Source organism: Nelusetta ayraudi, unplaced genomic scaffold, assembly GCF_046127955.1.
Source record: "Nelusetta ayraudi isolate G7.1 ecotype Tasmania unplaced genomic scaffold, CSIRO-AGI_Nayr_v1 ptg000026l, whole genome shotgun sequence".
Classification (NCBI taxonomy): domain Eukaryota; kingdom Metazoa; phylum Chordata; class Actinopteri; order Tetraodontiformes; family Monacanthidae; genus Nelusetta; species Nelusetta ayraudi.
The window spans coordinates 1,015,001-1,036,635 of NW_027466076.1; the positions used below are offsets into that span (position 1 = coordinate 1,015,001).

Sequence of the window (21,635 nt, forward strand, 5' to 3'; positions counted from 1 at the left end):
ATAATAATAAATGAAAAGAATCCTCGGGTTGTGATTTCTAGAGACTGTAGCTGTTGTGTTTCTGTCTCTTTGCCGGTGAAGCTCCTCCACCTGCTTCCATCATGATGGAGGGAAGATACATCTTCTCCATCTCCAAGTCAAGGGAGGGAAAATTTGACATTTTCTAAATACAGGCAGAAACAAAAATTACATATTTCCCAACCACACAAGCAAAATCTATTTCAATTGACTGCAAAAAAAATTTGCTGTCCATGTGTTCTGAATTGAACTATGGCAAAACGTTTAGGAGCTCAGTCAGATGAGGGGGGGGCGAGCTGGGATCGAACCCACAATCCGCGTCCCTCAGGAGACTGTGACTGCGGAGCCACCGGACCCGAACCCGAACCCGAAACCGGACCCGAATCCCGGTGCTGCCGCTCTTGGAGGCCCACAGACCGAGCAACATCACGGTCACCAGCACCATCAGTGATGTCATCACGGCGCGCGCACTCGTTAGACGCCTTTCAGGAGGCTCACCTGAACGCATGTCCGTCCTGAACCAGGTCCGCCGGGGTGAGGAGGAAGGAGGAGCAGGTTGTCCGTCCGTCCGGTCGACCGGGACTGAGTACCAGGGCCGCGCCGCTCCTCCTACGACTGGGGCTTATAACTGAGACCGCACCGGAAGTGGCCTAGCCTTCATAATAAAAGGTTGTCACTCACTTCCGGTTTCTCAAGCCCCTGCGCGCGTCTTGCTGCATGCCGGCAGTGGGATTTCACAGGAAAGCCGCCGCATGTTATTCTTATTTTTTCTAATTGGTTGTGTGTGTTTTTTTTTTTTTTTAATGTTTGTTTAATTTGTGCAGACCTTCAGTTTGACTGAAGCCGCGACGTTTAAACCGAACAGCTGCGTCCTCATGTGGCCTAAATATCAATTACACTTTAAAGCTACAGACCGCTCTGGAGAGGACAATTATTCCTTGCATCAACAAAGTATTGTCACCCGTTATTTACTTTGACCTTATCAGACAAATCGTATTTTTTTTCCCTCAGAAAATTCTTAAATGTGTATTTCGTTGGATTCTCCAGTCATAGTATAAATAGGTTCTTATAGGTCAGGGTGGGGTAAAAAAAAAAAAAAAAAAAAAAAAAAAAATCAACTATAACATCATTAGAAAAAAACCCAAATAGCAGCATGCAAGATGAGACGGGTGTTAACATCTTCTGCCCACCAGAGGGCGCTCCACCCATTCTTTACAACGCAGCCTTTGGAGTTGTAACGTGTTGGGGTCAACGCCTGAAATATTTATTAAATCTTTATTATTTTTGTGTGATAACATCAAAGAGGAAATTTAATATTTCCGAGGCAAAGAGCTGGAAGCAGAATGGCCGTGGTGGAACAGGTCGTGACAAGCTGTGGACATGACGACTCGCTTCCCTAGACATTGTAGGTGTAGATCTAAAGATGTGTTTTATTTATTGGTCATAATTGAGCTTCGCCAGCTGCATGACTTTGGACTGAACTTTGAAACGACTCCCTGTCGCTTTACATCTCCTCATCCAGACCTGGTTGTGAGTCTGGACTAGGTGCTGACTGACCTGGCACCCACGCTGAGTCCTTTTTGTGACGCGTCGTGGACAGAGGAAATGATTGGCGGGGGGGTCGGCACGCCGTTTTCACCAGCTACAGGTTTAATATCAGATCAACAACAGTAGAAAAACAGAGGCAGAGGCTACCAGACAAAAAGAAGAGTAGGAAACCAACAGCATCCAACAGGCTCTTTAAAATAATTCCTCTGTACAGTATTTACACGCACACACACACACACACGCACGCACACACACATGCGCACACAGCCCACACACGCACGCTTGACGCACACACACAGAGTACAGTACAGCTACACACTGAGGAGCCTGAGGATGCGGCATCAGTCCCAATGCTGCCCTCTGATTGGTCCGTCCTCCTCCGTCCACAGTGAGTTTCACTTCCTGCAGTGCTTCCTGGGTGGGGGGTGTGGGGTAAGGGGGGAGGAGCGCGTGTGGCGAGTCTGCCGCTCCAAAAGAGCCACAAGAGAAAGTCCGAGGGCTCCGCAGAAACAGGAAGTGACTCCCAGAACCGTCCGACCCGCTTCCAAAACGGCGGCGGGGGCGGCAGCAGCAGCAGCAGCAGCATTGTCTACGCCCCATCAGCCAAGAACCTGTGCTGCCCGCCCACCCACCCGCCGGGACCGGCAGGACCAGGCGCAGGCCTCCAGTCCTCCTGAGGGGCGGGGCCAGATGTCTGGGTGGGTGTCCAGGCAGAGGAGTCAAACCAGCACCATTAAGCTGATGTCAAAAAACATAAAGACGCTTCTTCTTCCATTGTGAGCCGGTCACATGGTTTCGGGTGCGGCGGAGGGTCAGCCAATCAGGTGTGCCTGTGGGAAGAGGTGGAATAAACACATAGAACACAATTAAAATTTTAAAAGAAGAGAATTCAGGCAAAATCAGCAGGAGCACAGGACGAGCGCGGTGTGTTTTAAAGTGTCACTATGATGACAGAGCAGGCCGCTCACCAGTACCTGCTGCCGATAGGCCACCACTAGGTGGAGCTGCACCCTGAGACAGGGAGCGTGAGGGTGGCGGAGGCGTGTCTTACCGTTCTCACCTCCGCGAGGGGGTGTACGTGGACGGCGCCGACGCCTGCTGACTGGCGACGATGGCTGAGGAGGAGAGACCTGTGGGACGAGAGAGAGAGAGAGAGAGAGAGAGAGAGAGGGGTGGGGGGGGGTCAGTGTGGCTCCGCTCCCATCACGTGGCCTCAGGGGTCACTGTGATGATGTCATTCTTGAGGCGTACACTCATTGGGCTGCTGCCACTCCCCCCCCCACCCCCTCTGCAGCAAAGCACAGCCCGGATTGCGTGCAGCTACAGTGTTTCTCCTCCAGGGGGCAGAGCTGAACTCAACCTCAGACAGCAACACTGAAAGGTCCAGCGGGGAAAATTTGGCTTGATTTATAACTTTTATATTGATGAACATACTGCCCATAAATACATTAATAAAGGTGTATACTCGCAGTGCAATAAAAGAAATTTGGTTTTCCAACCCTTAGAACTCTTCTCATATATGTAAGAATATATGCGAAATGAGCTGTCGGGCGGGCTTCCTTAAAGACTTTACACACTGGACCTTTAAAACCAGCAGGAATGTCCCTTGAAGTTCAAACTTTGCTGCCTTCTGCTCAGACTCTTTGACTGTCCCCTTGGGTCCTGGTCATGTGACTCAATGAAATCACATGTCCGGGCAGAGCGACGACGGCCTCACCTGAAGCGTAGGACAGGTCGTACTGTCCCGACAGCAGCGGGTAGCCCAGGTGGTGGTGGGAGGGCAGGATGCGCTGGGACGGCGAGGAGCGCGGCCGCTCGCCGTCCCGCTCCCGCTCGTGCGGCGCCTTGTTGTCCTGGACGGACGGCGACTTGCTCTTGTACTGGCTGGCGTGCTGCTGCAGCAGTTCCAGGGCCTTGGCCTCGCTGGGCGGCTTCACCGTGGGACTGGAGCGGGACGGCTTCTCGCCTTCCTCCCCTGCCAAAGCCGCCGCCGCCGCCGCCGCTGCCGCCACCTTGCCGCCGTATGACGGGAAAGAGTAGCCGGCAGGCAGGTAGGAGCCTGAGAGAGAGAGAGAGAGAGAGAGAGAGAGAGAGAGAGAGAGAGAGAGAGAGAGAGAGCAGTGGGAGTGAGCGGCGCCTAGAATTCATGAGCTCCAATCAGAGGAGTTTCACTCCTAAAAATGACCTAGCTAGCGGGGAGCTAACTTGGGGCTACAACAAGGAATCCATAGAAATCCATGGTTAAAAGCGTTGGCAATGACTTTCATAATCAAATCATTGTGTCGATCGATAATTAGGACGTCACTCAAGGCTCGACTGGCAGAGGGTGGAGCATGCGGAGCAGAGCGCCCTCTACAGGGAAGAATTGATTCACATTTTTTCTTCATAAATTATAATTTATTGTTTCTTCTTTTTTTTTTTAAGCTACTATGTTAGGCATACAGTTGTATGTTTTTCGTTACTGCATTTATTTATTTAGATTTTCAAATTACTCGTTCATGGAGATGACTGTTTTTGGGGGAAGTTCTGTTCACTTTGTTTTTGTTTGATGTTCTGCACTTTGAATTTGCACTGTGACTTGTTTTATGAATCAAAAGGTGAAAATGAATGTTACTGTGATCAGATTCATCAATTAAAAAAAAAAAAAATTAAATAAAAATCAAACAATTCATCCCTGACTAAAATAATCAAAGCTGTTGCAGCCCTAGAGCTAACTGTTGCTAAGCTAAGCTAATATTGTTACATTCCTATATTTTTGGACATGCATATTTATATTGCCTCCCCTTCTTTGACCGGCTTTTTATCATTTGTCATCTTTTGTTAACATGATTTCTGATTGTGACCAATTGTATCTAATCATAATCATAATTTTGTTCTGTAGTGCATCTCTGATGCAACATGGGAAAATGAAGGAATCTGAATCTGAGCTAAACTAAGCTAAGTTAGCCTCTTACCGGGGTAGTTTTGCATCATGACCGAGGGCATGCCCCTGTACCCGGGGTGACTGGGCTCGTAGCCGTGGCCGTAGGCGTAGGGTCCGTGCACGTAGGGCATGTAGCCCTGGTGCTGCGCCAGCGGCGAGGAGAACTGCATGTGAGGTGGGCGGGGCTCCTTGCCCGGCCCCCGGTGCTCCTCCACCGGCAGCTGAGTCCTGCTCTCGGCCGCCTCTTTGGCCGCCGCCTCCTCTTTCTGCAGCAAAGCCTCCTTGGACCGCTGCCGCTCCTCCTTCCCCTTCCTGTCTCGCTCGCGCTCCCTTTCCCTCTCCCTCTCCCTCTCCCTCTCTCGCTCGCGCTCCCGCTCGTCCTTCCACCGCTCATCCTCCTGTGGCTTGGCGGCGTCCGAGTACTTGTTGGGGTAGACGTACGGCCAGAGGCGCGAATCGGGCTCCTGCAGAGGAGGTGAAAAGGACACAGTGTGTAATATTTGGCTTGATTTATGATTTTTTTTTTTTATATTGGTAATTATTTAACATCCAATACATTAATAAAAGTGTATACTCGCAGTACAATAAAGGTAATTTGATTTTCCTACCCTTAGACTGGTTCTTATTTATTTATAAGAATATACATAGAGCAGTAAGGGTCTTGCTCCTAGTTAGATGCCATCTTGCACTGCCATAGTTCTAGGTATTTCTAAGGAAGCCTGGTGTGGACAATCCAGCCGGCTGACAGCGCATTTTATATTTAGGGTGAACATCCTCAATTAAACCAACAAAGAAGAAAGTGGATCAATATCTAGGTATGTGTGCGGAGGTCACCGTCGCTCAGTGGCAAGCACAGGAGAGGCAATGGGAGTGAAAGAGTGCTGCGATCTAAAATCTAACCACTTGATGTCGCTGTATCTTCTCAAAACCTCCAAACATTACACGCTTAACCTTTAAGAAGAATCGACGGCAAAAAAGAACGAGCCCCGAAAAGTAAAGGCGCAGTTACCTGTCTGTACCACATGGCGGGCTCCACGCCCGACGGCCTCCCTGACTCCACCCCCTGCTTGGGCTCCTCCTTCACGTGATGGGCCGCCGCCTCGCTCAGCTTCATCTTCAGGCCCTCCGGCTGTGCCGCGGGGGCTTTAGGCTCCTCCCCCTTGGACATGATGACCGACTTAGTCTGCTCGGAAGCGGGCGGGGCCTCCTTGGGTTTTGCCGGGTTGAGGAGGCCCTTGGCGCCCAGGTCAGTGAGGCTGGGGGCCCTGGACAGGGTGGGTGGCACCGAGGCCTTCTGCTTCCACTCCTCCTTCATGCCGCCACTGTCCCGCTCCTTGACCTCTGCCTTCTTGTCGGCCTGCCGCTGCCGCTCCTCGTACTGCTGGCGGTAGGCGGGGTTGGAGGCCAGCAGGTGGGCGTGGTACGCCTGGTCCGGCGAGTACGTGTAGGGGGGGATGTAGTACTGGTTGTAGTAGAGCGGCTGGGCGTACATGTTGGAGCGCTGCTGGATGACGGAGGGCTGCTGGGGCGCCGGCTCCGGCTTGCGCTCGTCCTGAGGCTCCACCTTCAGCTTGACCTCCTCGCAGACCTCTGGCTGCTCCTCCTCCTTCTTCACCTTCACCTGGGCGGTGTCCACGTGCAGAGGTGGCGCCGCGGCGGGCGCGGCACCCAGGTTGGGGTTGGGGTAGCCGGGCGAGTAATAGGAGTCGTAGCTGGGGTAGGAGTAGGGCGCCTCCTTGGCGGGGCCCTGCGGGGGGAACAGGGCCTTCTTGGCCGCCTCTCGGGGCCCCTGGTCGGGCTCCAGCTTGACCTTTAGCCCCTCCGTCTTGGCCTCGCCGTCCTCGCCGGCGTCGGAGATGTCGGAGTAGGCGGGGCTGCCCGTCTTGACCGAAGCGCTGTCGCCGCCGTTCTGGCTGAGGTGCCCGGGGGGGGCCAGGCCCGCCTCCATCCGGCTGGCCACGCCGATGGACGGGCTGGGGGCGTTGTCCGAGAAGCTGTACACCTTGTCGGCCTCGGCCTTGATGCTGGCCAGCCGGCTCTGGTGCTCCGACGAGCCGTTGAGCAGCGGGTCGGACGAGTCCGAGTACGGGCTGCGGCCCTCCTCCGGCCTCCCGGACCGGGGCCCCGCTTTGGGGCTGTCGCCCTCCTTGCCGCCGCCCTCCCTCTTCTTCTTGTCTTTCTTCTTCTTGTCCTTGCTGCCGGGGGGGCTGGAGGCGGGGTCGGCCAGCGGCGCCGCGTTGGGCTGGACGCTCTTCAGCTGCGGGCTCTTGGGCACCGACTGCACCACGGCGCCCAGGGCGGGGGAGGCGGCCTGCAGGGCGTAGGGGGAGGGGACGCCGGCGGAGGCGGTGGGCGGGCGGCTTGGCTTGGAGCCCTTCTGCACCGCCGCCGCCGCCTTGTCCGTCTTCCCTCCCCCTGCTGCCGCCGCCTTCTTGGCCTTCCTGTCGTCCATCCCGTCGTTGCTGGCCTCATCCGTCAGGCACGTCCCCTCCTCGCCGCCGTCCGTGCCGTCGGGCTCCGCCTCCCCGCCCTTCTTCTTCCCTGCCCGCGATGCCAGCTTGCCCGGCGAGGGCGAGGGCGCGTCGAAGCCGCGGCCCTTGGGCGTGGCCGAGCGGGCCGGCGAGACGGCGGCGCCGTTGCAGGGGCCGCCGTCGGGCTGGAGGGCCGGCTCGTCGCCGTACTCGCTGTCGGCGTCCTGGTCTAGGCGCACATCCTCGTCGTTGTGCGCCCGCGCCTGGTGGTACTTCAGCCCGTTGATGTGCTTGTACTTCTTGTTGCAGTTGGGGTGGGGGCAGTCAATGAGCACGGGTGAGGAGCAGGCGCGGTCCGCCGGCGGCGGCGGCAGGTCCGACCGGGCGCCAGCGGGCAGCTGCAGGGCACTGCCGCTGCCGCCGCCGGTGGAGTTGGTCCTCATCCTCTTGGAGGCCTTGGTGTCCTCGGAGCTGGAGGTGGGCTCCATGTCCGACGCCGGCTTACTCTTCCTCTTGGCCGAGGACGACGGGCTCGCCTTCACGTCCTCGCCACCGCCGCCGCCCGCCACGGTCTGGCTGCCGCGTCGGCCCTTGCTGTTGGCCGCCGCCCCCCGCGTCTTGCTGCCGCCTCCGCCGCCGCTGCCTCGGTTGTCCGAGGAGTTGCTGTTGTCGTTGAGCGGCGTGTTGCTGGCCGGGCGCATCCTCTTCCCACGGCCGCGGCCGCTACGCATCTCTACGTCGCTGGTGGGCGACTCGCAGAACCTGACGGGACGAGAAGGAGGATGGAAGGGGTGAGGACGTATGGATTTATCTCGAGGCGCCACGCTGCCTCCCTATGGTCACATTTTGACCACTAAAATTTGAGACAGTGCGAGTCAATTTTCCATCTCCACCAGAAAATAAGATAATTTTTGTGTGTTGTTAATTCTTCTCTGCACTGTATTGCTGCTGTACCATGCGAATTTCCCAAATGTGGGATAAATAAAGACATTCTTATTTTATCTGATTAAATATATTTTGTTGCTGAGAAGTTTCTGATTTATTTGCAGATCAGAAGTTTTACAATTCAAAACATTGTGGTTTTGTACATTTATTGTGAAAGTATTTTTATCAGTGATACAGAAAAAAGAGAGGAATATTCAAGTCTGCTAGTCTATTTACAGTATTTACAGTATTTAAGTCAAGGGGTGTTACTGTATTTTTAGCTTCTTTTTTTTTTTAAGTTAGTTTGGAACAATCCGCGGCTCAGTATTCACAAAAAGGTTTTGTGGGTATAGTAATTCAGCAATATGATAGGAGCTCTTAATGTTGCTATGACATTATGATTATCATCATCATTATTATTGTTGTTATGTTTTAAACGTCCAAAGACAGAAGATGTGCCGCCCACCTGGGAGGAGCCCAGTCGTGTCGGGTGCAGTCCAGCAGGGTCCCCACGTAGGTCTTGTTCCTCCAGGTGACGTTTACCACCAGCATGCCTACACACACACACACACACACACACACACACACACACACACACACACACACACACACACACACACACACACACACACACACACACACACACACACACACACACACACACACACACACACACACACACGTTACATTTGTGTTTACAGACAGACAGACAGCAAGAGCAGTGCGTGCATCAGCAGCAGGGAGGTGTTGCTGCAGCAGGAAGCAGCAGGCACCACCTGACCGCGTGAATGTCGGCAGACTGACTGAGCAGCATTGCAGCGTCGCCGCTGTCAGCCAATGAGACGATAGCGGCGACGTGCTGCTCTAGAAAGAGTGTGTGTGTGTGTGAGAGAGGGAGTGAGAGAGCCCACATGCGTGATGGTTGGTGCCTCCAGCAGCAGCAGCATGGAGAGATGGTGCAACGCCTCGGCAGACCACACGCTCACACCGTGGCCACTGGGTGTGCCTGCTGTAGGCAGGGGGCGCTGTGTGCTGGAGCTCCAGAGGAACTGAGTCACTGACAGGGCTTTTTTTTCCTTCTTCCCTTCAGACTAAACATGTTTTGAGGGTTGAGCCAGCGAGCGATTTAAAATGACGACGACTTGTTGTGCGTCTCTACTCGGGTCTCTCAAACCTTCTGGTGCTTGAGGCTGAGAGGAGACGGTGGAGGAGGAGCTGCAGCCAGGAGGAGTGAGAGAGGAGGAGTAAGAGGAAGTGGAGTAAGGAGGTAGAGGGGGAAAAGTTCAAGAAGGAGGAGAAGGAGGAGTAGGAGGAAGTGGAGAAAGAAAAGAAGGAGGAGGAGATGCAGCCAGTGGATGAGGAGGAAGTGGAGAAAGGAGGTGGAGGTGGAAAAGAAAGAGAAGAAAGGATAAAAAAAAGGAGGAGCAGCAGCCAGGGGGAGTAGGAGGAAGTAGAGAAAGGAGGTGGAGAAGGAAAAGAAAGAGGAGGAGGAGAAGGAGAAATAATAAAAAGGAGGATGAGCAGCAGCAAGGGGGAGTAGGAGGAAGTGGAGGAAGGAGGTGGACGAGGACGAGGAAAAGAAGAAGGAGGAGGAAGAGAAGGAGGAAGGACAAGGCTTGGAACCAGCGTGTCAGGACCCACGTGACGGTGGCGCCCCCCGGAGTGCTGGATGACCAGTGAACTCACCGTCCTCGGTCTCCTGCCACACGATGCCCTCCAGGTTGACGCTGGTGCCCGGCTCGCACGGCCCCAGGCACTCCGGCTCGGTGGCCAGCGCCGCGTCGGCCGTGTTCACCGCCACCGAGCGCGTGCGGACCATGATCTGCTCGCACGGCGACGAGATGTCGCTGTTGGCGTTGGCGACGGGCGCCAGCAGGTGGAGAGGGGGCGGGGCCGGGGTGGAGACCGGAGACTCCATCTGGAGAGAGAGAGGGGAGGATTTTCAGGACGTGACGATTGATTGTACGAGGACGACACCATGTGACAATTGGACTTTTTTTTTTTTTTTAAAAGAGACACGTACACATCATTTCAACACACACACACACACACACACACACACACACACACACACACACACACACACACACACACACACACACACACACACACACACACACACACACACACGTCATGTGTGTCACGTCACAACTCATCAAGTCCAGTGGAGCCTCAAAAACAGCGCCACCTGATGGTGAAACGCTGCACTGCCATCCGATTGGAAAAATGCACCTTCCGGACGCAAACAGCAGCAGTTGTCTTACTGCTGCTGTTTGCGTCCTCTGACACTGTATGTCGCAGGGTTTCTCATCCTGCCGCTGGTCTCAGAGTGGGCGGCACCCGAGCAACCCCTGCCACAACATCACCACCACGCCCCCCTCCCCGCCACTGGAGCTCTGACGTCAGGCAGAATCCTCCCCAAACTGTCCCTGAAACGCATCTCATAATAGGGGGGAACTTCCTTCCAGGATCTCCCGCCACAGCAAACCCACAGTGCTCCTGTGACACCAGCAAATCTCTGAGGGTGACTCGGCCTCTTCCTCCTGCATTCCTCAGGAAAGGAAAACAGAATGTGAGGAATGTCAGAAATGAGAGGACGGGTCACCAAAGAGAGAGAGGGGAAACCAGGGCTCTTCTCCCAGTGGAAACATCTGCAGAGGGGGGGAAACATCTGCAAAGGGGGCGGGACCTCTGGCTCGGAACTTGAATGTGATAGGAGAAATCAACTAGCGGCGCCAACAAAAGCCAAGCGTTTCCTTCCTGCGTTGCTCAACATGGTACACTATGGCTCTAGCTCCGCCTCTTTCTCCTCCTCTAAGCACACTGATTGGACGGGTCACGTTCTGAAACAATACCAAGGAAAAAAGGCACTGGATCAGATCGGACCGGACCGGATTAATCTGGAATGACGGGGTGATGAGTGGAGTCAGTTCTTTATCCACAGCTCAGGGTTGTGAACCATCTGTGTTGTCACTTCCTGTTTCTTCAGAAGCAGAATACGTCACACTGGACATGAACTGAACTGAGGTTAAGTTTGGACTGGACCGGACCGGACATGATCAGAGCCTGGCTGGGTTAGGGGAGGTCTCATCCGTCACTTTGGTTGAGGGCAAACTGACCGGCCAAGGTGAGACTGGAGGGATACCGGGGCGGCCCTGACCGGTTCCATCATCTACCGCAGACTACTGATATTTGTCATATAAGTGCACGCATGGAAGCACAGACTGACAGATAGACAGACCGAGAGCACTTTCACACAGGAAAAGATTTGGCCCGCAGCAAGGTGCGACTACGACACACAATGCTGTTGAGTCTCAGTTGCGCAAGAGGAAAAGGGGGGAAATAAACAATACAAAAGTTATGAGGTAAGCAGGCTGATCTCCTCCATGTCTGTTGCTATAGGAGGAGGACGAGGGGAGGAAAAAGATTTTTTTTGAAGAAGAAGCAGAAGAAGAAGAAGCAGAAGTAGAAGAAGAAGAAGAAGAAGAAAGCAGGGAAACGATGTGAGCAGCTGACAGAAAGAACACAATCATCAATCTGAACACTGTCCCTCTCCTGTAATCATGTGACTGTGGACCACACCGCCCTGGCACACTATTTGGGGAACCAAAAAAATCAGCAGCGCTGACCACAGGGAAACAACTTATTGACGCTCTCTCTCACACACACACACTCACCTTCACACTGACCACCTTCTTCAGGCCGCGGCCGTCTCCGCCGTCCATCTCTTCCAGCTCGGTCGTCATGGCGACGGGCTGCCCGGGGCCTACCGGCTCCAGGGCCACGTTGCCCAGGTGCTCCGCCGCCGCCAGGTCGGCGTTCTGCTGCTGCTGGCCCTCAAAGGGAGGGCCGCCGCCTCCGCCGGCGCCACAGCTGCGGGGGGCCCCAACGGGCACCATGGCGGCCACGGCCTCCTTGTCGGCGCCGAGGCCCCCCGGCGACGCCCCCTCGGCCTTGTCCTTCTTGGCCTTGACGGCGGGCCCCTCCTTCTCCTTCTTGACGCCGGCGGTGGCGGAGGAGGGGGGAAGCGTCCGGGACGATTTACTGCACTTGTCACCTCCCTTGCTAGCGGGGGCGGGGCCGGGGTTCAGGGGCGGCGGTGGGGGTGGCGGTGGCTCGGCGGGGCCCCGCCCCTGAACCTCCTTCTTGGCTCCGTCTGGGGGCGGCGCCTTGACGCTCTCCTTCGAGTTCTTGCTGCGCTTGGATTTGGATTTGCTCTCTTTGCCCTGCGCCGCAGCCACGGGACTCACAAACTTTATGTTGTCCGGCAGCGCCGCCACGGCGCTGGGAGGGGCTGCCATGCCCGCCGCCCCTCCCTCCTTGCTGCTCGACATCTCTAGCTTGTCCTTCTCCAGATCGGCGTCCAGGTCGATGATCAGATTGCCCACGCCGATGTCCCACTCATCGCCACTGTCGTACGTGTCCACGGCGTTGGAGTCCACACCTTTGCCGCCTGCAGGGCCGCTGCTGAGGGACATCTTAGTAGGAGCGACCCGGAGCGCCGCAGGGGGGGGTGGGCGGTGGAGGGGGGCGGCGGGCCGCAGGAGGGCCGCGAGCTCCTCCCAGCCGCAGGACGCCTCCTCAGGGCTGGACCCCGCGCCTCCTCCCTGCTCCCCACATCGCCTCCTGCAGGTGGGTCAGGCGAAATGTTAGACTCGCAACGAAAACGGATTGGTTTCCCGATAATGATGATAATAAATAATAATGACAAGACATAAAGTTGGCAAAACATGACGTCCTGTTTCCCTGGACCCAGACAGTTATTGCTGCTTGCATTAAGATTGCACTGATGAGGTTATGGCACTCAAGACCAGCTCTCATCTAGCGCCCCCTACAGGCTCTTAAGAAAGAAAAGGAGCACAGCAACCTCCCACCCTCCAACATCAGATTGTGCCATGCTAACAGGTGCGATGAGAGTCTCCAGCCTCAGACACCTGCAGACTCCACAGGAGCAGCAGCAGCGCCGACTTTGGCCTCCAGCAAACCGGCATTGATCCTGGCATTGACAGGACTATTCACACAGGCAAGCGATCCAATTGGCTCGTCGTAAAATGCGAAGGCGTCTAACTGAAGAGTTCTGCCGTCACGTCTCTGTTCAGCCTGTTCCGGCTGCACCCGTGATCCAAAGTTTTGTCAGTACTAAAATATACTTGATCAAAGTACAAATAGATTAAATTGTCAAATTTACTGGTGACACATTCGCCATTTATATGGAAAAGCTATTTGCACCGTCTGAAATTTTCGGGCCAAAACGCGACCATGAGGGGGCGGCGGGGAGCTTAGCACTTTGTTTAAAGTGTTGGTTTGAACGGGGAACAAGCTGATGTCTCAGTTTGAAACCATTCCATCAGATGACCGGAGCGCAATGATGTAAAACGCAAGTGTGCAGGTTCCACTCTTTTCCCGTACTGAGGGATTTTCCTCTCTCTGTAGCCTCGCAGCTTCAAACACGCAGGTTTGTCGTATCGCCACAAACATCTGCTCCCTGCGGGTGCAGATGCCGTCAGAGCGGTATTACCCTGCGATTCCGTCGCTCTGGCTGCTCGACCGCAGCAGCAACACCGAGGAGTCAAAGTGAGAGCGCTATGGCCTGCAGCTAGCCGCAGCTGTCACAGCACCACTTCCTGTTTCAGTGCCGGGAGCTCACCTGCCGCTCTCACGGGTCAGGAGGGGAGCGGTCGAAGTCGGGGAGCGCCGGGAGATGTTGACAGCAGCAATAAAAACCTGCTGCGGAGTCTTTAAGACTTTCCCGAGCTCTACCTCCCAAAACCATAAATCTAACCGTCTTTTCTTTATTTTTTCACGGCACAGAAATCACCTCTGTAACGATGTGAAACCGTCTTGGTGAGAGCTGAGCTGCTCTGTCTGCCAGCCTCCGGGGGGGAGTTCCAGAGTCACCACTTCTGTCACAAAAACAGGGCTGGCTAACCATTCAGAATATTTTGATACGATGCCAAGTTCGATACGCTGTTTGTTTCAGTACTCGTTCCAGAATTATACTTTTTTTTGTAAACCACATGTTTTAAAACCAATTGAGCAACAACAAACACACATTGTTGCTGTGACAACACAAAACCTTCATATTTTATGTTACTACCGATTCAAATCCGGATCAGGAATCCCCTAAATCCACTTTGTTGTCTTTCCAGCATTTGCCGCAACAATTGCTGCATTTTGGTTTATTCTGTTCCACCATAATATCTTTGGCCTGATGGTAATTTTCACTGTAATGTAAACTAACATAAAATTTTGCCAGCATCTTCAGTTCCATAGTGTGAACGCCAACCGACTACGGAGTGCTACCGACTGAAACAGTGGAACACGACTGGTTTAGCCTTAAACAAACTTGACTGACTGACTGTCCAACAAGGTCAGTTGGCTCCATTTCCAATGAGATGAAAACCACCTCCAGCCTTTTCATAACGTGGAGGAGAAATAAGATTGTTTTTCCAGAGCTGAGTTGCCAAGTAGCGAATAATTCCGCAGAGTTGTGTACGCTCAATAGCAACTGGGAAGCGACTTTAAAACACAGTAAAATGGCAGTGGCCGATGTAACACCACTGTGTCTGAAGGAAAAAACAAAACGCCTGGGAGCATTTCAACCTTAACACGTAAAAAAAAGGTTTCTTTTGTTTTGATTGTTTCAATGACTAGTCAACAATCAAAAAAGTTGTTAATTGCAGCCCTAGTTTGATTTCTCTGTGAAAAGACCAGGCATTTTATTTGAACAAAAATGGCACCTTTAAACACCTGTGAGGGAGAAATGTCAAATGCTTGTAGATTATGAGCACTTTTTCCTTTGTCAAGATGAGGTTCTGCTCAAAACATCACCGATTTAGCTACTGGTTCCAACTCCGCTCACGTACAGGTGCAAAAATGAAACAAACAAAGAAAAAGCTTTTTTTTTTTTAGTCTTCTATCAGGCTGGGTAGGCAACAAGAACGTTCCGGATTCAAAACCACTGAACTGACACTCGTCTCGATGAGTAAAATTTTGAACCCACACCCGTTGCATGTTTCCCCACCGCTCAAACTTCAACTCGCGAGACAATCAATGTGACACCGTATGATCTTATCTCTTGCACCTTGAGCCAGCTGACACGGGCCTTCAGCAACAGGATGGTTCAGGCGCCCAGGACGGGGATTACGGGCCATCTCCTCTCTCTCCTCACTTTCATCATCTGATGTGTTTCAGGACAACGTTGCTGATAAATGAGAACTTCTTCTCACAGCGACCGCTCACTCTTGGACCTGGCCACAAGGTGCCTTCGTTGACATATGGGCGTATACGATTGGCTAAGTGCAGTCACATGAATGACTTCAGACCAGCTTTCTCCTCTACTGCGGTTCACCACTCGTGTTTACATTTTTCAGTGCTTAGAGGAGGGAAAAAAGCTTTGTAATAGTCAATTTCCTTTCATCAGTTGCAACTCCGGCTGTATTTTGTGTTTGTTTTTTTATTCTTGGAGTTTTGGCTGAGAGACTTTCTGCCCTACAACCTGAGCCATCAGAATGTAACTCTAAGGCCCATAACTGCAACAACTGTTGTCCACAACTACCTGCAAAAGAATCGAGAAATAGGCTGCTGAGTATGCGTCCCAGAGGAAAAGGCCAAGATGTGACGTGTAACGAGACAGTGACCGTCTTCAACTTTCTAAGCAGAGCTTCGAACAGTGAAAACACAAACAAGAATTGCTCATGCTCATTGTGCCCCCCCTTTTCTGCCTTCAACACTGGCTTTAAAATCACAGTGGAGAATTGTTTACAGAGATAGGAAGCAGACCAATAGCTAACAAGAATCAAGATACACCTACTTGAATAGGTTTACACATCTGACAAGAAACTCAAACAGCTGTAAATACATTTCCTCTTTTCTTTTTTTTCTTTTAGCATAGTAGCTACAAGCACGGGCCTCGGTGTAAATCCCACGATGGCAGGATTGCTATTTAGTTATTTGGTGTTGCATATCAGTCTGGTACACCGACAACAACAAAAACTTAACTATTATAGTAGTTGTGCAAGAGCTTGAGAGAAAGTTCAACCAGGTTCAGCGGATAATTACATCGCCAGGTTAGCCTGAGTGCAAAGCTAACTCCGCTAATGCTAACTGTGTCTTGAGGTTTGCCAGGACAGCAGCGAGGCAGAAATGACAAAACAGCGGTGAAGCTTTGAGAGCTGGACGAGTAATTAATACATTTATATGCAACTTAGAGTCATAAGAAAACATATTAGTTTCACGGAGTTAGCATAAATAGCTGATATTAGCTGACATAATCGTCAGCAAGGGCTAGCGGGGACGGGACCGACGGCCCCGGGTCGGAGCTAGCGCTCACGCCGACATCCTGCCTCCAACATCTAGTGACGGCTTAAAAATTAAAGTACCAGCTTCGAGTCAACGCTGTGGTTTTATTTCAGAGGTCTGAAATCGAGTAACGAAACGGGACTAGTCCAAACCAGTACAAGAGGCCCGCCGTGGCCCGCTACGAAGCTAACGAGATCCATTATCGGACGCAGTGCGGTTCGGCGACATTTCACTGTTCTCCGACTGCAAGTTAGCACCAGGAAAACAAGCCACTTCCAAGAGGCGCATGTTGCAATTAAGAGCACGATGGTTGTACACACGTAAGTGGACACGGCGACTCGTGTACAATGCCGTACGTGTCGTTTACATAACTGTTGACCTCACGTCCAGTTTGTCGTGTGATGAACAATTACCGCTGCGGCGCTTTCAAGCCTCCCTGTCAAACCCATGGATCCATTATCGGACAAACGTGTGCTCTATACACAAACACTGCGACTTTTGTCCGCTTTTTGTGTAGTTCAACGAAAAACTACAACAATAACAGACCGCATGGGGGTTGGGGGTTTTACAGTTGACTCCAGAAGTCGTCCAGGAGTTGTGGTGTATTTACAGGCGCTTAATACCAAAACTGGTCGACGTGAGCGGTGGAACACATTCCATACAGACTCGGAAACGGAACAAACATGACGTGGGGTCAGTCACTGCACAAGTATTACAAACCAACCGTCGACAGGTTACCATCAAGTGCCAACAAAACGTGTTACGAGTTTTAAAACAACAATGAAAAGGGGGTCATACGGGGACGTGTCCGAAAATGGACGTACGGCCCTTAGCTCCCCTATCTCCCTAGACAAAGGCAGCAGCTAGCCCGCCGAGCTAACCTCCGGGATAGCTAGCAGGCTATCCCGCGTTTCAACTAGCAAAGTGGCCCCGGAATCCACCGAGAGTAGCCGAACACAACTCGCTCACTTACCCCCGTTTGAAAGCTCTTTCCGACCCAACCTTCACGTACACTCCATAGGTTCCGACGAACCCGGTGGAAGCTTTGCGGTGAGCCCAAAGAAGCTGGTGGATTAAACAGGCGGACCAGTCAACGTGCTCCCCAGTTCACTGGACCGCAGCCATCACACGGTCACATCCCGGAGAAAACGGCTCGGCGGCGGCGGGAAAGGCCGATGTTTAGGCCTCAACTCTCGGCCCTGGACGGAGAGGAAACTAATCCCAGGTATTCCATGAGCGGATGCGCTAATCCCAGAGTTTCCACATAAATGATATTCCAGTGAAGGGACGCACAGACGGTAACAGACAGACAAACAGCACCGTGGGGCTAAATGGCTCTTGGGTACAATGCAGCCAAATCCCGGAGCACCGGATCGATGGAGTCACTGGAGCCGGACTGGGTGGCCTGGAGTCCCGCATCCCACTGGACCTGGACTCGATGTATTTACAGTGATGATGATAATAATAATAATAATAATGATAATAATAATAATAATAATAATAATAATAATAATAATAATAATAATAATAATAATAATAATAATAGTTGGGTCAGTTTCTCATGATTTTTGGACAGCGGTGGCACCGTTGGGCCTTTTGACTTTGACTTTTTCCTTTTTGTCTCTGAGCTCCACAAGTGAAACTGAAGCTGGTTTCATCAAACTGCGGACAAACAGGAGGTCACACACATACACACAAACAAGCACACACGTACGACACACAGTCCACTGGCAGCTGGATGGCAGCACACTTGCTGTCCGGATGAATGACGTCTCTGCACAAAGACAAAAACGTCTTTAGCGTCAATCTTTGTCTTCCGTCTCCACTTTGCGAAATGTCTTTTTTCTCCTCTGATGTAATTTGATTTAATTTGGTTATCCCTCTCTATCTCCAATACGCACACGCCTGTGTGTGCACGCACATACACTTTGTGTTGGGAAGTGGGGATTTATGAGTGGTTACCCTGGAAACGATGATATGATAATGTTGCCTCTGACATTACATCACTGTCTCTGTCCTACTTCCATCCTTATTACACACACACACACACACACACACACACACACACACACACACACACACACACACACACACACACACACTCACTCATGAGCATGTGATGACAAATCTGAATAGTATTATTCCAGATGCGTAATAATACTGATCAATATTCATTGCACAGGGAAACGACGGGGGCTATTATATTTTTATTGCAATGGTTATTGCGGCTCATTGAGGACCAGACACAGTATTGGAGGACCTACCACTCACTCAGTGACCAGGAAATAAGACCAGGGTGTCATCAGGACGGCTGGCTGTGTTCTTTCTTTCTTTTTTTTTCTTTTCTTTTTTTTTAATTAACTTGAGCCCACCAGGGGGAGCACTTTCACCTCAAGGCAAAAAGTTTGCACGAGTTTGGCTGTAATTGCGAGCCTGTGTGAACGGTTGTATTCCTAAGAAGTAGAGGAGATTACTGTTTATATATAAAAGGCTGTTAATGTTGATCTGCTTTTCTTCTGAGGTTGATTTCCGTGTGTAGAATAGAAAGCCTTTATTAATCCTGCATTGGGGAAATTTCCACGTGTAAGACACATCAGGTGGCTGCAAAGAGCAGCAACGTGAATCCATTTGAAAAGCTTGTGGCCAAAGTTCGGACCCTCTATAACACAATGGGTACGCACACGCATGCACACACACACACACAATGGGTGGCAAAAGTGAAATCTATACAATCAGATCTATTAATGCATTTGCACAGATCTGAATATCTTGAGAAATGAACAATTGACTTGATTCTAATGTCTTTTTTTAATTGAAGCATCAATCAACAACATCATATTTTTTTTCAGGAACGTTTCAGTCTTGGATTATAAAATAATTTGTGTGTGTGTGTGTGTGTGTGTGTGTGTGTGTGTCTGTGTCCCTCCTCTGTTTAGTCATTATTAATGGGAACATTATCTGGCTGCATGGCGATAAGGAGGGGTATGTCTCCGTGGCAACGACCTCCTCAAGCCTGTAAACACATAACAGAACCACACACACACACACACACACACACACGTACACAGACAGCAGTAGCAGCAGAACCATGCATAGGTCCTACCAGCCGCTCAAACCTGCCACCAACCGCTACCTGCAGCACCGGTGGGACCAGGACGACTACGACAACCACCGCAGAAAGGTCGGCAGGCATTGGGGTGAAGGTCAACCAGATGGCACGAAGACCCCGACCCTTACTCACACACATACACAGACACACACCACACATTAACACACACCTCTTCACCGTCTTCACCTGTCCAGGTGAGTTCTGCCCTGCCGGTGGTGGACAACAAGGGGATGAGGACACCTGCTCACATCCAGCTCAAACTCAAGAAGCTGCAGGTCAGTCGCCAGCAGATGGAGATTTTTTTAATTTGCCACGGCGACTGAAAGTCTGTGCTTTTCTCACTGGGTTCAGCTGCAGGACGAGCGGCTGTCGCTCATCGACAGGGACAACCGTCTCCTGGCCTCCAGACTGGTGGACATAGTTCACTCCAGGGGCCTGGTGGACCACCACAACCAGTACCAGCTGAGGAGGTGAGGTCCTCATAGCAGCCTCTGCATGGTCATGGACAGTCTCTGCACTGACTCTTCCAGAAAGTGCCAAAAGCACCAGGTTAGGGAACAAACTCACAGCGCCACCCAAAGCCTGGCTTAGGTGTTGCAGCATTTTCAGTTGCTTTCGGTGGTTTTGTCAAAAAGGTGGTTTGCTCAAAGGTCTTAACACACAATTCTTGACATGTGGCACAAAAAAGATAAGGAAGGATGGACTTTTTTTGGAGGACATAAAACACAGAAAACCGGAGGTAGTAGAATTCTGAATAAAATGGAACATTTTAAAACCACAGATTTTTTTTTTTTTTTTTTTTAGTTTTTTTTAGTTTTTCTTTTAACCAGGCGCATGGATGAGTGTGTTTTCTGCTTCCCTCCTCAGTCTGAACGCTAGCAAGAGGAGGGAGGAGCTTCTGATGCTGGGCCACCAGAATCACGCCATCTACCAGCGAATCACCAGCCGCCAGTCGGAGTACCGCCGCAAGCTGTGGTTGGATGAGTGGGAGAGGGCAGAGGGTCGGCGGTGCAACGTCTCCCGCTACCCTCGCTGGCCTGCGGACCAACAGGTGGGTGGGTGGTCGGGTCAGTCTGTGGGATAGGAGGGGACCAGAAAATGACCTTGTACATTGACCTTGATGGCTGTCTGTGTCCTGCAGAGGTCAAACAGGAGGGTCAAGTTCGCAGCCGCAGAGGGCTGCGAGCCACCAAGCAGCTCCCGAAGCAGAGACGGACTGACAGACTGACAGATTGATGGGCTGACGACTGATGGATGGATGGACTGACAGACAGACGGACTGATGGAGGGACGGACAAATGGACTGACCGACTGACACATTGATGGAGGGATGACCCAATAGACTGATGGAGGGACGGAGTGACAGACAGACGGACTGATGGACAGACAGACAGACAGATTGATGGACTGGCAGACTGATGGACTGATAGAAGAATAAACAGACAAACTGATGGACTGATGGACTGGCGGACTGATAGATGCCTGCAGCTTCAACCTGTAGCCTCCTGACGTCTTCATGTTGCCTGCTGAAGATCTTCTGGCTCTCTGGCGCCTCTACTGTCCACCGGCAGGATCTCATGGATGCAAACAAGGAGGCAATGAAGTGTCTGAAATAATAAACAAAAACAAAAAACAAATAAATTAAAAAAAAAAAAGTGTCTTTGTTGTTTACTGAAAAAAGTTTGTTTTGAGTATTCATTACAGTCTCTGTGTTGCGTGTGTTCCTGTTTTTTGCCCCCTTGCGGGGAGATACGAATTATCGCCAGGTCACCTGCAGGTTCCTCCACTAGGTGGCGTTCGACTCCTGTCGCCAGGATGTGACCCTCAGAGTCTGGACAGCCGCGTTATTTCTTCGCTTTCTAAACCATGTCGTCAAAATAAGTAGGGTGAAGCTCTCCGGAGGAAAATGTGCCAAATTTCCTCAATAAAAACAATACAAAAAAGAAATAAAACGCCAATTTTGTTCCTTGCTATTGCTAATGAGTTGAATCTTAACTGGCTCGCGACAGGAACGTCCCGGTCGTAAAACGACAAACGACTCAGCAGATGTTTCTTTTTTCTTTCTTTTTATGCAGTGAAAAGAAAATTAAAGGTCAAACAAACAGACTTGTTGTGGGTGGTTGCGTGGTGCGGTGGAGATGAAGATGATGACTTCATCGCTCTTCATTGTCTGGTGACCCTGATATTCTGAGGGTTACGGTTAGGGTGTTGTTTTGTTCCCTATGTGTGTGTGTGTGTCATTTTATTTTTTTTTGATTCCTTTGTCTGAATCGAGTCTGGAGAACAGAGTTAAATACAGACTTTACTTCTTCCGTGTGAATGCACCGAAAGATATACAGAC

General features: G+C 51.6%; 3 protein-coding genes across 8 annotated transcripts in view; 1 reads left to right on the forward strand and 2 right to left on the reverse strand.

The window, feature by feature from the left end:
- The window catches only part of gramd2ab (GRAM domain containing 2Ab), a 12,520-nt gene extending 11,745 nt beyond the window's left edge, over positions 1 to 775 (reverse strand). For all 5 annotated transcript variants that reach the window (XM_076028729.1, XM_076028728.1, XM_076028727.1 and 2 more), the window contains exon 1: positions 517 to 775. The gene's annotated coding sequence lies outside the window, so the exon portion shown is untranslated. The remainder of the gene's footprint in view (positions 1 to 516) is intronic.
- Positions 776 to 1,647: 872 nt separating this feature from the next.
- znf609a (zinc finger protein 609a) lies at positions 1,648 to 17,521 on the reverse strand. Its single transcript, XM_076028726.1, has 9 exons — positions 17,159 to 17,521; positions 11,562 to 12,510; positions 9,571 to 9,802; positions 8,351 to 8,438; positions 5,499 to 7,722; positions 4,521 to 4,953; positions 3,284 to 3,625; positions 2,618 to 2,696; positions 1,648 to 2,396 (listed from the first exon to the last, which is right to left on the reverse strand). Exons 2-8 carry the CDS (start codon positions 12,360 to 12,362, stop codon positions 2,623 to 2,625), a joined length of 4,194 nt encoding a protein of 1,397 aa, XP_075884841.1. The 5' UTR covers positions 12,363 to 12,510; positions 17,159 to 17,521; the 3' UTR covers positions 1,648 to 2,396; positions 2,618 to 2,622.
- A 169-nt stretch (positions 17,522 to 17,690) lies between these two features.
- Positions 17,691 to 20,950, forward strand: LOC142890004 (uncharacterized protein CFAP97D2). 2 transcript variants are annotated; one of them, XM_076028737.1, is made up of 5 exons: positions 17,691 to 19,388; positions 19,489 to 19,569; positions 19,646 to 19,764; positions 20,162 to 20,345; positions 20,436 to 20,950. In XM_076028737.1, exons 1-5 carry the CDS (start codon positions 19,131 to 19,133, stop codon positions 20,520 to 20,522), a joined length of 729 nt encoding a protein of 242 aa, XP_075884852.1. In that variant the 5' UTR covers positions 17,691 to 19,130; the 3' UTR covers positions 20,523 to 20,950. The 2 variants fall into 2 exon arrangements, with proteins under 2 accessions (XP_075884852.1, XP_075884853.1); XM_076028738.1 differs by having other exon boundaries at positions 17,691 to 19,366.
- The last annotated feature ends 685 nt before the right edge of the window (positions 20,951 to 21,635 follow it).